We start from the raw sequence: 15,447 nt of genomic DNA, 5'->3' as shown, positions 1-15,447 counted from the left end.
TGATACATCTCCGTCATCAGCAAAGAAGCTAACATAAAAAAGTAAAAGGATCTGTGTGTGAATTCTAAGCCAATCATTCATATACTTCAGGGACTGCTCCAGTGAAAGAAGCTCAGGCTGGTTGGTATGTACCGTGTGCTCCTATAAAATCTAGGAAGAGGGAGCTGCTTTTTGAGCATTAATTCAATGTATTTTATTGGTCTGATCCTGTAAAACAGGCAAATGAACTAAATGTTTTGTATGACTGAAATGAGTATTTGCATGTTTTAGACCTGCACTGACTTAAGGAACAGGTTCTGTGTCTTCTTTAAGCTCAGTCCATGCTCTCTAGTATAGCTATTGAAAAGCAGCCTGTGTTTTCCTCAACTAGTGGATCAGTGTGGTATAATAAAAAAACTTTGCTGTCTGAATTATAATTCATACATTTTTCACAGATTCTAAATTGTCTCAGCCTGATTACATATTAATTTTAATTCAACTTTTTGAAAGCATCAAAATGAATTTAATTAGAAGTAAGAGTTAACTCACTACTCTCAAATTTTCCAAAAGAAATACAAAGCAGACAACTCACCAGCTAATTCAAGTTTAGCTCTAGCTTCTTTATCTTTGGCAATAAATCTGTATTCCCCTTGGTCACGGGGCTTTATCTCACACACTTGCAGCCTATGGACCTTTCCTTCACTCATCATCTGATGTTTGTCACCTTGGACAATAATCATGTTGTTTCTCAACCATTTGACTTCCACACCATCTTTGTTCAACTCGGCCATGAAGATGACATCTACACCAGGAGCTTCATAAACATCTTGTGGTGGCCGGATAATCTCCACAGGGATTTCTGAAATAAAGTCAATTCATTTGTTCTTATGTGACTGTCATTTCTATTACTAAATATTCTATTCTATTTCTTATTACTAAAATGGATAAAATAAATCCTATTTAATTTTATACATACCTTCAACAAAAAGTCTTGCCCTAGATTTCCTGTCATCCACTCCACAGGAGTATTCACACTCATCATCTAGTCTGCAGTCTTTTATGATTAATCTGTGCAGATTTCCATCCTTTTCAAACTGATACCTTTATGGGGAGAAAATAATTAAGCAATATATTAATTTCCAGACAAAGCATCAAAATAAAGCAAGCATGTTTAGCCTATTAACAACCATAATAAAATGTGCATACTTTTTGCCTTCTTTGATTTCTCTTCCATTTCTGTACCATCTTACACTGGCTTTCTCTTTGGAAAGCTGGCAGGTAAAAACAGCATCATCAAATTCAGTGACAGTCTGGTCCTGGAGATGTTCAATGAAATCTGCTGGTGCTTCTGTGATGAGGAGTTCTGCAACAGATTTGTCTTGTCCAGCAGTAACAGTATATTCACCTTCATCAATAAAGCCACAGTCTTTAATGATGAGTGAGTGTTTGTACTTATCGATTTTATACAAAATGCGCTTGTTGAATGTGATCTCTTCACCATTCTTTGTCCATTTGAGGGCTGCATTGAGGCGATTGACTTTGCACCAGAATGTGACAGTTTTCTTTTCCATGGTCTCAATGTCTTCAAGAGGCTCAACAATTCTGAGATCCTCCTCTGTTAAGACAAAAATTGAAATGTGATTAATTTACATCTTCATAATCCTTATGAGAAATTGAATGCAATATGATTAAATAATTTTAATACAATGCAGGTTATTTACCTAATACTGTTAAAGCAGCAGAGCTCTTGACATGCTCCCCTCTCTGGTTTGACAGTGAGATAGTATAGGTAGCTTGATCTTTCAACTGTGCATCCCTGATTCTGAGAGTGTAAACTAAATCCTTCTGGACAATAATGTATTTTGCACTATCAAATATTGCCTCATCATTTTTGTACCACTTCTCTTTGGCACCTTCTTTATTGACTTCACAGTTGAAGATAATTTCTTGTCCCTCATTAACTTCTTGGTCCTTAAGGGGAGTTATAATCCTGAGTTTTTCTGAAATTGACAAAATAGAAGAAACATGATATCATCTACTGTAAGGAATAAAATAAAATATGCACCTGCACATTGATAAAATAAAGCTTACCAATCACTGTTAAGCGTGCTGTAGCTTTAGCTTCACCAACCATGACAGTATACTTTCCTGCATCTCCCAGGATAGAGTCTTTAACCACAAGTTTCCTCTTTTTGCCATCTGAAATGATGTCATACTTATCACCAGGCTCCAGGACTGTGTCAGCCCTCAGCCACTGTACTGTAATTGGCTCTTTGGAGACTGAACAGACAAATTCAGCTTTATCTCCTTCAAGCACCTCAAGATTTTGTGGTTTGGTAATAAACTCTGCTGCAAGTTCTGAAAGACAACAATTTTGTAGATATACCATTTTATTTTATTTTTTACTTATGAAGAGAATAAACCAAATTATGCACTCTTAATGATTTTTTTTGAGAATACTAGCAAACCAAAGTCATTCTCTTACCATGTACAGTAAGTTTTCCTGTTGTAGAAGAGCTTGGGAGCTTGCAAGCATATTTGCCAGCATCCTCAGGATGAGCATTACGTATTACAAGAATTCTCTTTCGGCCATCAGAAACATGTTCAAATCTACCACCATCAGGCACCTCCTCATCTCCTTTAAACCAAGTAACTTCAGCATTAGGCTTGGAGACTTCGCAAATCAATTTTACAGTATCAGTTTCGTTTACTTCAAGATCAGGAAGATTTTTTGTGAAAACAGCCTCTTCCTCTGCAATAGGAATTTAAAGATATGTGATTAAAGCCAGTCATCAAAATACCATTTTTCTTCTTCATGGAATAAATCTTAAGACCACAGTCTTAAAATTTACCTATGACTGTAAGTAATCCAGAAGTTCTAGCTGTTTTTGCTTCACAGGCATACTCGGCTTCATCATCAAAGACACATTTACTGATAACAAGAATGCGTTCGGCACCTTTGGAAATTATGTCATACTTTTTGCCTTTTCTAATTTCAATGCCATCCTTAAACCACTTGACCTGTATTAGGACAAATTGACATCAATGTTAATATTAACATACTCATCAGGGATTTTAGTTGTGTGTTCTTTTGCAACAACACAATAAAATTGGGAATTAAAAAAAATCTCTAGTTGAAGGAATTATTCAGATAAAAAGACCATTAATATTACTGACCTTGACACCTGGACGAGAAATTTCACATTCAAACCGAGCAGGTTCTTTTTCTTTAACTTCAAGGTCAGTTAGGGGTTTCAGGAACTCAACACGAAGAGCTATAAGGGAAAAAAAAGAAATTATGTATTAGAAGAAAGTTGCAGGTACAGAAAAATAAATTGCTCACATTGGTATTATTAATTATTCCTAGTCATAGACACTATGATAACAGAGAGTTTAAACACAAAATTAATTTTGGAGAAAATTATAAATGACTCACGTTCTACATTGAGGAAACATGATGTCTTGAAATCCTTAGCATCACAGGTATATGTTTTTGCATCTTCCAATGTGCATCCATGGATAATGAGTTTTCTGACTCTGCCATCAGAAATGATATCATACTTCTTTGTTTTGTGAATTTCTTCTCCATTCTTGAACCATTTCACTTTTGCATTTTCCCTGGAAACTTCACATTCCAGTACAGCAGTGGCCTCCTCTTCAACAGTCTGGTCCTCAAGTGGTTTAGTAAATTCAATTGGGGGTTCTAAAAGAAGCAGATAGATTTCTGATTGAAAAGATCTAGAGTATACCCAGCTCTCTGCTAGTACAGAACAGTCCTATGCTGTTTACTAATTTTCTTTGAATCAACAAGGCTCTTGAACTTTTCTGTTGAACTTTTGTATTTTTAATTATAAAATGTTTAGTTAATTCAGCTAATTTCCCCATTTTCAGCCTACTGTAAGGTCAGAGTAAGTGATGTCCTTGCTCATGGGGTTTTTACTCTCTAATCATTATCACAAAGCTCTGCAACTTCGTATCTTTAGCTAAACTATACCCATGTGATATAGCTTTTAACTTCTATCTCTGAAGTTATACCTTTAGGAATGATTTTGTGATTTTTCTTTGAATTACTAAAGTAGTGAGAAGTGTGAACAGTGTGGACTTCTGATCTGCATACTGCTTGTAAGCAGTACAAATGGGTATCCATGCCAGGGCTACATCGCCTCACTTGATGGGAAGGCTCCAAAGACCAGAAACAAGCCATCAGGGGCCATAAAGGCCAGGATTAGCAGATCGCTTCGAGGCCAGTTGCATGCCCAAGCCTGCAAAGAAGCATTGGGAACCCTAAAGAACTAATTCATCTCCCACCTTGGAAACATTTCCAGAATTTCCTCTTTTTCTCAGCTCTCCTGTGAAGCCTGAAGTGGCTTTCAATCCTTAAAAGATTTTAAGTTAGTAGCTTTTTTAATCAGGAAGGTTGTCTACCAGTCCAGTATTGTATGTATGATACTATTAATTTGATATATGGTGTATATTGGCCCCCTATTCCATGATGAATCATGAATGAACCATTAATAACTTGTATGGTATAATTAAACTCTCTGGCTTACCTTTCACAAAAAGATTTGCTTGAGTTCTGAAATCTTTTGCAGTCAATGAGACCTCTCCTGCATCTGTTAACTTGACATCTCTAAGAGTAAGTGTGTGAACTCTCCCTTCAGCACGTGTGACAACCTTATAAAGTACATAAGAAAATATCTCAGTATATACAACAAATATTTAAGGAATATTTAATGAAATAACATTTGTTATTTATTGTTATCTGTGGAGTTTTGTTGTTTATTTTTGTATGAAATTGGGATAATTTGCTTTGCATATACCAGATATAGCTCAAGATACAAATGCTTTGAAGATTTTGAGAACCATTTCTGTTTTGCCCTTTCACTTACAAGGAACTGGAATTTTAAGCATCCCACATGTTTTAATATATTTGTGTCCTTGTATTAGAAAACCTGAATCTACTACAAGGCTCATAATGAAGTTGAGTTGAGACTATGTTTATTTTGAACAGGTACTAACAAACACCAAAATAAGTAAGTGTACAGCTTTGTGGGAAAAACTGGTATTTCTCCTGGCTACATCTAAAGTAAAAACTTCTAGGAAAGGGATTTGGCTCCCTCCTCAAATACCCTTTTTCACATGCTATTTTGACTTTCTATCATTAAATTTTGGTAGAACATTCTGCCTGAGAAAAGATTTCTGTGTTGATCTAAGGCTGAACCTACTTTGCAATCATAAGTTTTATTTGGGCTACACTTGCACAAATATCCCTGTTCCCTAGGAGTAGGGGATTCAAGAACACACCCTGCCATGAAGAGGGCTGCCACTATTCATGCAGTAAAGTCCAAGATAACTCCTGAAGAAATCTAATTTTTTTTCAGAGAAGTACATGATCAAGTAGTAGATTCTGGCTTAGAAAAATGAAGGAAAATAGTTTATGCTAAGGAGGAAACAGAAAAGACTGTTACTTGTGAGAAGGCAGTCCCTCTAGCCTCAGAGGGAGGGTGGTAACTGAGTGGTTGTCCTTCCTCACAGATGGTCATTGTGTCCCTGAAAACTAACTCTGGTGATTACTCAGCTGAAAGAGGTTGAGATGAAGCCAAGTATATACTTGACTAAGATAAACAGCAAGGATACACAAAAAAGTCACTAAAGGTTAAATGTGTACAGCTGAATGCCAGCCACAGAGTTAAAATGATGGTTTAAATTAAAAATAGCTGAACTCAAATACTTGTACAATTAGATTGATTCTTGAAGGCAGTGGTAAAAGTGGTCGGAGAGGCTATTTTAAATGGAGAGAAATGTAGTAATAACTGTCAATTCACTCCACTGATTAATAGCTTTCTACAATTTATTCCTGGACTCAGAAGTGATTTTTGCATTGATGTATTAAATGTCTCATCTGCTGAATCTGAATTCTGTCTATCTGTCCTTAAATATAGTAATGGGGTTGCTACCTCTCTGATGATCATTTTTTCTCTTCTATTCCTATATTCTATTTTTTGTATGAAATTGTTTTAATTAAGGAAAATTCAGTAAAGCTTGGAAAGATCTACTGAAAACAGAAAATAGTATCTTTAAAATGACATTTAAAAGTAAAAAGTCAGTACCAGAGCAGCAGTATTACAAGTTCTGAAACTCTGGTAGCTCATGTAATGCCTTCAAAGTGTAATTTGTCTGAGATTTCCAATTTACATTTTTTTTTGCATTATTTTCCTTAGGGTTAGTAACTAAAAAAGGAAATCTTAAAACCCATTACAGCCACTTTTATTTCATGTTTCTTACAGTATCTCCCATACCATTAACTTTAAATATTAAACTGACTGCATTCCAGGCTGCTCAGATCTCAGAACTAAGAGCCAACACTTGATGAAGGGTTAAAAATAGCTAGTGAGAAGTGCTTGATGAGCAAATTTGTTCAGTAAGTTATCTGGAGAGCCAGAACAAATGCCTGAAATGGAATTTCAGTCCTCTTAATCCCCTTATATGCAGAACTGGACTGCAACTCAGCAYTCAGGAGAAGAAAGCATTTCCTGACACCACCTATCAAAATCCTCTCACTATAACTGCAATTAACCTGAGCAAGCATTATTCAGTATCCCTGTGGCTGAGTTTTCCAGAGAATCAGGCACAAAAACACTGTTGTTATGATCAATATTTTGGGACCTCAATTTCTCTTTGTATGATAAGTATTTGTAGCATTACAGATCTTCCCTCCTGTATGGAAAAAAATGCCCTATCTGATTTAGTGAGGATTTACCATTCAGCAAAGCAGCACTATTGTATCTCTGTGTCTTAATACTTCTACCAGCAGAGGGTGAGAAATAAAGAAAGGGAAAAGTGCTGAAAGAGGGGAAGGAGGAGGAAGCATGAGGGAAAATAAAGGTAGTCTCTTTACCTTATCACTGGGCTCCAGTTTCTTTCCTTGCAAGAACCACTCAACTGGGATTCCCTCGTAAGAGAGTTCACAGTCAAAGGTTGCTGATTCACCAGCTGTCACTGTTACATCCTTGAGGGGTCTCAGCAAGCCAATTACTCGAGCTTGGTAAGGAGAAGGCATCATTTTCAGATTAGTTACTTCTACATAAGATGGAGCTGCTGCCTTTGCTCACTAATCTCCATGGTGGCTTCGCTCAAGAGAGACAGGCATTGAATGCTACTCTTTAAATTCCCTAAATAGAAGGGGCCACTCTGGGTTTTTAGGGGGAGGGCTGGTCACTGAAAATTCCCTAATGCAGAGCATGTTTCTTTAAATTGAACAAGGTCAGCAGGAAAGTTGCTGTGCATCTGTCTCCCTGCCAAGCCCTGCATGCCTCTTGCTAGATAAGGTATGTGTTTTCCAAAATAGCGAGGGCTAGGATTGGAGCAGGAAACAAGTGGTCTCCAACCATGTGGTCTGTCCCTGTCCATCAAACTCCTAACCCTATCCCCAAATATCACTGTGATCCCAGCCTCTCAGGTTAACATGATATTTTAATGCGGTAAAGCCTTTGCTTGTAATACTTTGATTTCACAACAAAACAGGATGCTGTAGCATGAAGCAGCCTTGAAGGCCATTTCTTTATTTCTCTTTCTCCTATATCCTCTCTTTCTCTGTCTCCTATATCTGCTAGGATAAACGGTATGCAAGGTTAAAAAATTTAGGACATTCCCTAACTAAAAGGGATGAAGATGGTTTGAGTAATTAATCCTTGAGTTGCTGTTCCTGGAAAGAATTGCTTTGGGCTGAATACAGCATAGAACAGTATAGTCCACCCTCTCCAAAGAGGTGATATGTAGGTAATGAGTACCTTAGTTTCATTTAATTAAGTAACTCTAGTTCCAAAGACGCTTACGTTTCACTCGAAGGTGAGCACTGGATTTGGCATTGGCTGCTTGGAAATCTACTCCACCAGCTTGGTCTAAGCGTACATTATACAGTGTAAGGAAGTGTTTTTTGCCTTCTTCCTTGATTTCACATTCCTGCAAAAAGAGAAGTGGAACAATTTTTTCAATGTCCTCTTTATGCTCCTCACCACAAGAGCCCCCTACTTCTCCTCATACCATGCATCTTCTATCTCTTTCTTTTCCATTCCCAGTACTCCAGGCCCAATGCCCTCTACAATATACCCTACAAACTTTCTTCATTGGCTGCCCCTTTTTCTTTCAATGTCCTCTCCTTTCTCATATGGTCTACTTCCTCTTACAAACTTCACATTCATGTTGGTGGTATGCATGTACTAATTGACTAGCCAATATATCCTTTAGTAGACCAGTCAGAAGGCCTAAGAGAACTGAAAATTACTGAGCTTATGCTGAGTGCTTTCCCTGAAAAGGGTCTTTCTTTCTTATCCAGATATTGATTTTCATGGAATCTTTGTTTATCTTTGCTTATTATTCACATCTGTACTGTTACATCAAAGTATCACCAAATTATTTTACTGTTTCTTAAATTTCCAGATCCTGCCGGCATGGAAGTATGAGAACTCAGTTAAGCCTTACACCATTTTAAACAAATTTTAGTTCTCATAGCAATGAAAAAGAGCTTGACAATGTGATCCACATTTATTTTAACCAAACATTACTCAAAACACAAGGCAGGGAATCCAAATTCTGTATTTTTAAATGTCACTATATTTAAGAAGATTCCATGAGGTCTTTGCACTATGGATACATGATCTTTGGGGTTTGGCAATACAGAATATATTTATTTAAGCAAAACAATTTATTATTTGGCTATATTATATGATATTTTCTATTTTGCTTATATTATATTTTTATATTTGTTACTGAAAATAAAAATATTTTTATTATAGTGACTTCTAATGGAAACAGAAAGAGAATTCACTTAGCTTCTGCATGGGTTTATGTCTTCTCCTTCTCCCCCCCTCTGCCCTGCAAATTGTTGAACCACATGTGAGACACATCGATAAATACTTGCTTACAGGTGATTCATTCAGGGGTTCTCCTTTCAGCTTCCAATTGCCATGGACACCTTCCTCAGAGATTTCGATATCAAAGTGGGCAGTCTCTGTCTCAATTACCTCCACACTGTACAGTGGACGTACAATCTCAATATCCCGGTCTGGGGAAAGCATAAAAAAAGTGATTGGTTTCCTCAATCTCTACAAGACCCCAAAAGACCTCTACAGCAGAACAACTCAGCAAAATAACTGTACCTTCAATATTGAGTTTAGCAGAGGTTTGATCAGTACCACAATCACAAGTGTATTGTCCAATGTCTTTCTTCAAAGCTTTCTTGAGGATAAGGATTCTCTTTTTACCATCAGCCTTAATAACAACATTCTTTGACGGAGTAATTGGTTTGCCATCCTTCATCCACTTCACTGGGGCATCTGCTTTGCTGATTTCACACTGTAAAATCACCTCATCTTTCTCTACAGCAGTGTAATCCTGAAGCTTCCCAGTAAAGTAAGGGTCTCCCTCTGCAAGTACCAGTTAAGATAAACAGCTGAAGTTTTAGTCTTTTGAAAAGTACAATTAGTTCTTACCATAAAATATATTTCTTGTTTATACTTTGCAAGAGACACTAAGTGTAGTCTTTATAAATATTACGCAGTTCTGTTGCAAAAAGGGAAAACAACAAATATCTGTAAGCATAACTATAAAAATAGCAGCAGAAGAAGCAATTTAGTGTATTACTAATGGTACTGAAAATATTGGTCTGGTGATCTACAAGCTACAGAGCACTATATAAGCATCTATTAGTTAATTTTGCAACACTTCTGTGAAATTTTAAAATGATTTTTATTATCCTTGTAAAGGATAAATAGAGGCCAACCCTTTCCCCTCCCCATTCCGCCCCCACTCCCCAAAAAGACTTTCTGACCTGTTACTTTCTTGTAAGTAAGACTCTTCTGATAATATACATCATGTGAATTCATTTGGGTATACTTACCGAGAACCGTGAGTTTAGCTTCTGAGGATTTGCCCATAGCTTCCACTCTAATCTGAGAAGTATCATCAATAGTGAGATCTTTAATTGTGAGTGTATGGAATTTGCCATCATCTGTCATTGAAACCACCTTGCTCGTGTGTAATCGCTGGTCATTCTTGAACCAGATAACGGGGATATTTTCATGAGAGAGTTCCACAGTAAACACTGCAGTCTCACGTTCCTTTTTTGTTACATCCTTGAGAGGAGTAATGAATTTCAGGCGAATACCTATATCAGCAAAACATTTCATTAATAATAATGTTACTAACAAAAACTATTCAAAGACAACTATGGTGCAAATCTTCCATAGAAAGGCAAAGTCAGACAAACCTTCGATAATTAGCTTGGCACTTGTTCTCTTATCTTCAGCTTCAAACATATATTTAGCTTCATCCTCAAATGCAACAGATTTAATAATCAGAGCATGCTTTGTTCCATCTGAAATAATTTCAAATCTTTCATCAGGAATGATCTCTTGCGTTCCTTTCAACCAGCGGAAAGTCTTTGGTTCTCTGGACACCTCACATTCAAACTTGGCTTCATCTTTTTCAAAGACCTTCACATCACTTAGTGGAGTGATAAAGATGAGAGGCAATTCTGAAATCAAAGGAGAGCATTCTTGAGTTCAGTGATGGGTTTATGGAGGCCTTTTAGCTAATAGATTTGTTCAAATGCTCTGTAATACACACGGAAATGTTGGCAAAGTGCAAATAGTACCTTTCACTTTCAGATTAGCTGCACTTTTAGCATTTGCAGCTTGGAAAGACACTTCTCCTGTCATATCCAGTTTGCAGTTATGAAGGACAAGAACATGTTTCTTCCCATCTTCAATGATTTCACACTCCTGGTGATAAAGAAAAAAAACCCCCAAATATGACTACTATAAGAAACTATTCAGCAAACATTATTATCAAAAATGCTTTTCTAGTGCAAATTATGATTTAAAATAGTGAAGAAGTCTTACAGGTGAAGGTGTTAAGGTTTCTCCCTTTAGCTTCCATATGGGATGGACATCGGGCTCAGAAATTTCAATTTCAAAACGTGCTGTTTCGCCAACAAATACTTCCACTCCATATAATGGGCGCTCCACTTTAATTAAGCGAGCTAAAAGCAAGAAAAATTTCACATCAGCTTTATTGATTCATTCTATATCCTAGAAATGTAGCACTGGCAAGTATCAAAACTTTGTCTCCCTAACCCCTCTTTTTAGAATTCGAGTACTATCACTGGTAGATGTTTATCTAACCTCTTTTTAAAAAGCTCCAAGGCTGGGCAGTCTATAATCTCCTTCTATAATATGCCTGAAAGTTTAGTTATTTTTAGTTAGAATAATTTTCCTCATAATTAACCTAGATACCTGTTACGGTGAATTAAACAGAACACTTTTTTCTTCTGACTGTAAATGGATGTAGAGAATAATTGATCATCACCATTTTTACAACAGCCATTTAAATATCTAAAGATACATTGTCCCTCCTTCTAAATATTTGTAACAATTGTAAATCCAGGTATTTCAGCTCTTCACTATAAGGGCATGTTCTTTAAAAGTACAATTTTTGGTGCTGTCCTGTAGACTCTGTTTGTCTGACAATGTTTTATAAAGATTTCAGTTCTTTCCCTTAGCCAAGGTAGGACCACTTACGCTCAACGCTGACGTTAGCATTGGTCTTGTCAGTTCCACAGTCACATTGATAAACACCCTTATCAGTATCTGCAACCCTCTTGACCTTTAAGATACGGCGCAAGCCATCCGTTTTTATGGAAATTCTGTTGGAAGCTACTAGTTCTTCACCGTCTTTGTACCATTTTACTGGCACGTCTTTGCTAAGTTCACACTCCAGAATAATATCATCTTTCTCCACAGCACTGTAGTCTTGTAATTTCACAGTGAAATATGGATCAGCTTCTACAAAAGGCATAGTAGATACAAAACAGTAAATTAGTAATATAAATTTACTAAAACATCAATATTTTGTCACTTTCTACTTTTAAAAATTGTTTATACAAATTATATAGCGTATTTTATATTTTATATATATATAATTACCTAAGACTTTGAGGTTTGCTTGCGTGTTCAAGTCCTTGACTACAGCCTTTATCTCAGAGATATCATCAAGTGTCACTTCTCTCATTTCTAGTTTATGAACTTTGCCTTCTGAAGTAATAAGAACTGTTCTGCTTGTGTGGAGTCTCTTATCATTTTTGTACCATTTCACTAGCATATCTTCATGAGAAAGCTCAAACTGAAAGTGAGCTGTTTCCCCTTCTTTCACTGTTTGATCCTCTAGCAGTGAGATGAATTTCAGTCTCACACCTACAATGTAAAAAGAATTGATATGTAATTACCATCAGAAAGAGGCTAATGTGATTCTAGAAGATGAATTCTTTATTCTTTTCTGTTTATAAGATACTTGCCTTCCACAAACAGTCTTGCTGTGCTCTTCTTGCCACCAGCTTCAGCAGTGTATTCTCCTTCATCATCAAACTGAGAATCATTGATTATAAGGATGTGTTTCTTTCCATCTGCAATGATGTCAAATTTTTCTCCGATCTTGAGTATATCAGTGCCCTTAGACCATATAACATTGGCCTCTCTGGTAAGGACACATTCAAACCTTGCTTGGCGCCTCTCAGGCACAGTGACGTCTTTCAGAGGCACAGCAAAGTCAAGTTCAATTTCTAGAAACAAACCAGAATACATCATTTATAAAGTGTACAGTGTGAACTCTGGCTAAGAGCGTACTGTACTCCGCTTAGTAGTGCATCGTACCTTTCACTGTCAGGATAGCTGTAGTAACTGCATTAAGTGCCTGGTAAAGGACTTCACCAGCTTGGTCTAACTTGACTTTATGTAAGGTTAGGAAGCGTTTTCCTCCTTCAGCTTTGATTTCACATGTCTGGGGAGATGGCAGACTTTGGTAAGTAGAATGTACATTCCCTACTACTAGACTTTTTTGATAAAGGAATTCTACAGACATTATTTTATACACAGTGGAGAGTCAGACAGGAAGACTAGAATTATTTCTCAATAAAAATTAACACTTTTACTCAAAACCAAATCTGAATGGTATATTTCTTCAGCCTTCCATACTTCTTTTTAATGTCAGTATCATTTCTAGCAATGTATATAGGATATTTTTAATTGTGTTCTGAATAATAAGCTGTAAGCCTTTGGGATAATGAAGCAGTTCAAAAGTTAGCTTTTATGTCATATAACTCTTACTAAGAAATCCCCATTTTTTAATCACCATAATGCTTAATCTTTCCAAGTTCTGGACTGAGTAACCACTACAGACTTGCAAAGATCTTTCAGTTCAATTACCACAAAGACTCAATGGAACCTGTTCACAATGTTCTAATTTTAAATAAACTGTACTGTTAAATTCAAAGCTGCTTACAGGTGAGGGTCTCAGGATTTCTCCTTTTAGTTTCCATTCTCCAGGAATATCATCCTCAGATATTTCTGTATCAAAGTTTGCTGTTTCTTTCTCATAAACTGTAACATCTTCTAATGGTTTAAGCAGTGCAACTTCACGTTCTAGAATGCACAAATTAACACATATTGTGGAATTAGGTCAAGTTTTTATATAGCTCTAATATCAATTCAAGTTACAGTTTGTTTTTTTGTTAAGAAGTTTTAGAACATTGGCATATGAGATGATTAAATGTAATACAAATAAAAGCTTCCTTACCACCAAGGGTCAGCTTAGCTGGGTATCTACGACCTTCAACTTCCACAGAATATTCCCCAATATCAGCAGGGCCAGCATTCTTAATTTTCAGGAAAATTTTATTTCCTTCTTTCAAGATTTCTGTCTTGTCAGTTGGTTCAGCAGGAATTTCCTCATCTCCTTTAAACCATTTAATGTTTGGTGTATCCTTGACAATGTCACAGGTAAAAGTAGCTGTTCCCTTTGGTTTCACGTGCTGGTCTCTTATAGGTTTTACTAACCAGTCTCTTATCACTTCTGCATGACCAAAAGTTACACAAAAATAAAGAATAACAGACTTTTACTACAAATAGATGGTTCATAAATATAAAAAAATAGACAAAACCTATAAAAATCTTATCTGCCAGTTTATATTGTAATATTACAGGAAAAAGCTTTCCTAATTTTAAAATAGCCCAAATACTCCATGGAGAAAGGAGAACATGATTTTGATTGCTTACCTACTACCTTAACACAAGATGAACATGACAGCTCAGAGTCTTCCACAGTCACAGTGTAGGTGCCAGCATCAGCATCGTCTGAATCAGTGATGGTGAGGGAATGTGACAAACCAATAATGCCCAGAGCAAATTTCCCAGGCTTGTCTTTGATGATCTTCCCATCCTTCCTCCAGACCACACTTCTTTCTTTGTTAAGCTCACAGGTCAAGTACAGTGGCTGACCTTTAACCACAGTAACTTCTTCTTCAAGTGTTTTCACAAAACGCACTGGGAGTTCTGTGGGGAACAAGCAATATTTTGATTTGTCTCATTTATATACAGGAAGTGTGATGCAAAAATGTCTTACATATTAAATCAAAATGCCTAGTGATTGATGGAAACTAATGGACGCACCTACCAACCACTGTAAATTCACAAAGTACCAGTACTGATAGCTTTGGAAATAGCTAGCCTTTAAATTATTGATAAAGCTGAAACAGGGATTACCTTCAACAATGAGCTTGGCTGTAGAGGTCTTCTCCTTGTTCCCTAGTCGTAATACACATGTATATTCACCAGCATCTGACAATTGGACATCAATAATATGCAGCTTTCTGTCTTTGCCATCAGCAATAAACCTGTGCTTTGGGCTCTCTCGGATGTTACTTCCATCTTTCATCCAGCTGGTAATTGCAGTGGATGGTGAAATAAGGACTTCAAATATTGCAGAAGACCCAACAGATTCTGCTTCTGTCAGCACTATGTCCTTCATCTCCTTGACAAACTTCAGTGGCACAGCTTTAAGTTGGTAAGTGAACGGAGGCTCTTCAGGAGGCTTTTCACCACCACTGCCTGGCCTGAGTTTCCTTCTTTCTGCATCTGCTGGTGAAGGTGTCTTCTTGGCTGTAATTCAGATTCAGAAATGAATATACAAATCCTGATATATTGCTTTTGCTTGTAGGTATTCTGCAGAGCTGAACTGGAAAGGCCACCTGCTTCACTGATGCATTTCACAGTGTTGCCGAGGCCCATGCTTTTAATGGAACTTTAGTGGAGTTGGCTGAGATAGCAAGGTTAAATTTTCTTGCTACAACTAATAATGCTAGCTCAGCTGAAAAGACTGGCACTGTATGACTTACTATGTTTTCTTTCACAGATTTACTCTTGATTGCAAAATCAAAAATCTCTATGGGGACAAAAACGTGGGAGAACAATCATTCATTCATGTCTTTAATTTGAAAGGACAGATGTTTTGAGCAAAATTGTGTTTAAACTTGATATTAATCTGATTCATATAGATTTGCCAGGGGGTAGGGTGGGGTATCCCTCCCACTCTGCCCCTTCTTTGCCCTCACCAACAATTTGTATCCTGAAATGGAAT

At 36.8% G+C, this 15,447-nt stretch overlaps 1 protein-coding gene across 1 annotated transcript in view; it reads right to left on the bottom strand.

Annotated features, from left to right (window-relative positions):
- TTN (titin) overlaps positions 1 to 15,447 on the bottom strand; it is a gene marked incomplete at its 5' end in the record, with an annotated part of 127,906 nt that overhangs the window by 85,432 nt on the left and 27,027 nt on the right. The window contains 26 exons of the mRNA XM_026075142.1: positions 572 to 838; positions 956 to 1,080; positions 1,186 to 1,594; positions 1,701 to 1,979; positions 2,071 to 2,337; positions 2,465 to 2,731; positions 2,832 to 3,000; positions 3,157 to 3,254; positions 3,416 to 3,682; positions 4,530 to 4,653; positions 6,878 to 7,020; positions 7,815 to 7,941; positions 8,904 to 9,043; positions 9,138 to 9,404; positions 9,878 to 10,144; positions 10,247 to 10,513; positions 10,634 to 10,760; positions 10,881 to 11,020; positions 11,559 to 11,822; positions 11,964 to 12,230; positions 12,332 to 12,595; positions 12,687 to 12,813; positions 13,315 to 13,454; positions 13,609 to 13,884; positions 14,088 to 14,363; positions 14,574 to 14,969. Of these exons, the coding sequence (XP_025930927.1) occupies positions 572 to 838; positions 956 to 1,080; positions 1,186 to 1,594; positions 1,701 to 1,979; positions 2,071 to 2,337; positions 2,465 to 2,731; positions 2,832 to 3,000; positions 3,157 to 3,254; positions 3,416 to 3,682; positions 4,530 to 4,653; positions 6,878 to 7,020; positions 7,815 to 7,941; positions 8,904 to 9,043; positions 9,138 to 9,404; positions 9,878 to 10,144; positions 10,247 to 10,513; positions 10,634 to 10,760; positions 10,881 to 11,020; positions 11,559 to 11,822; positions 11,964 to 12,230; positions 12,332 to 12,595; positions 12,687 to 12,813; positions 13,315 to 13,454; positions 13,609 to 13,884; positions 14,088 to 14,363; positions 14,574 to 14,969 (5,760 nt within the window). The remainder of the gene's footprint in view (positions 1 to 571; positions 839 to 955; positions 1,081 to 1,185; positions 1,595 to 1,700; positions 1,980 to 2,070; positions 2,338 to 2,464; positions 2,732 to 2,831; positions 3,001 to 3,156; positions 3,255 to 3,415; positions 3,683 to 4,529; positions 4,654 to 6,877; positions 7,021 to 7,814; positions 7,942 to 8,903; positions 9,044 to 9,137; positions 9,405 to 9,877; positions 10,145 to 10,246; positions 10,514 to 10,633; positions 10,761 to 10,880; positions 11,021 to 11,558; positions 11,823 to 11,963; positions 12,231 to 12,331; positions 12,596 to 12,686; positions 12,814 to 13,314; positions 13,455 to 13,608; positions 13,885 to 14,087; positions 14,364 to 14,573; positions 14,970 to 15,447) is intronic.

This window comes from Apteryx rowi, unplaced genomic scaffold (assembly GCF_003343035.1).
Source record: "Apteryx rowi isolate R43461 unplaced genomic scaffold, aptRow1 scaffold_110, whole genome shotgun sequence".
Classification (NCBI taxonomy): domain Eukaryota; kingdom Metazoa; phylum Chordata; class Aves; order Apterygiformes; family Apterygidae; genus Apteryx; species Apteryx rowi.
The sequence above is the reverse complement of the archived record's forward strand: the minus strand, read 5'-3'. Positions and strand labels throughout refer to the sequence as shown.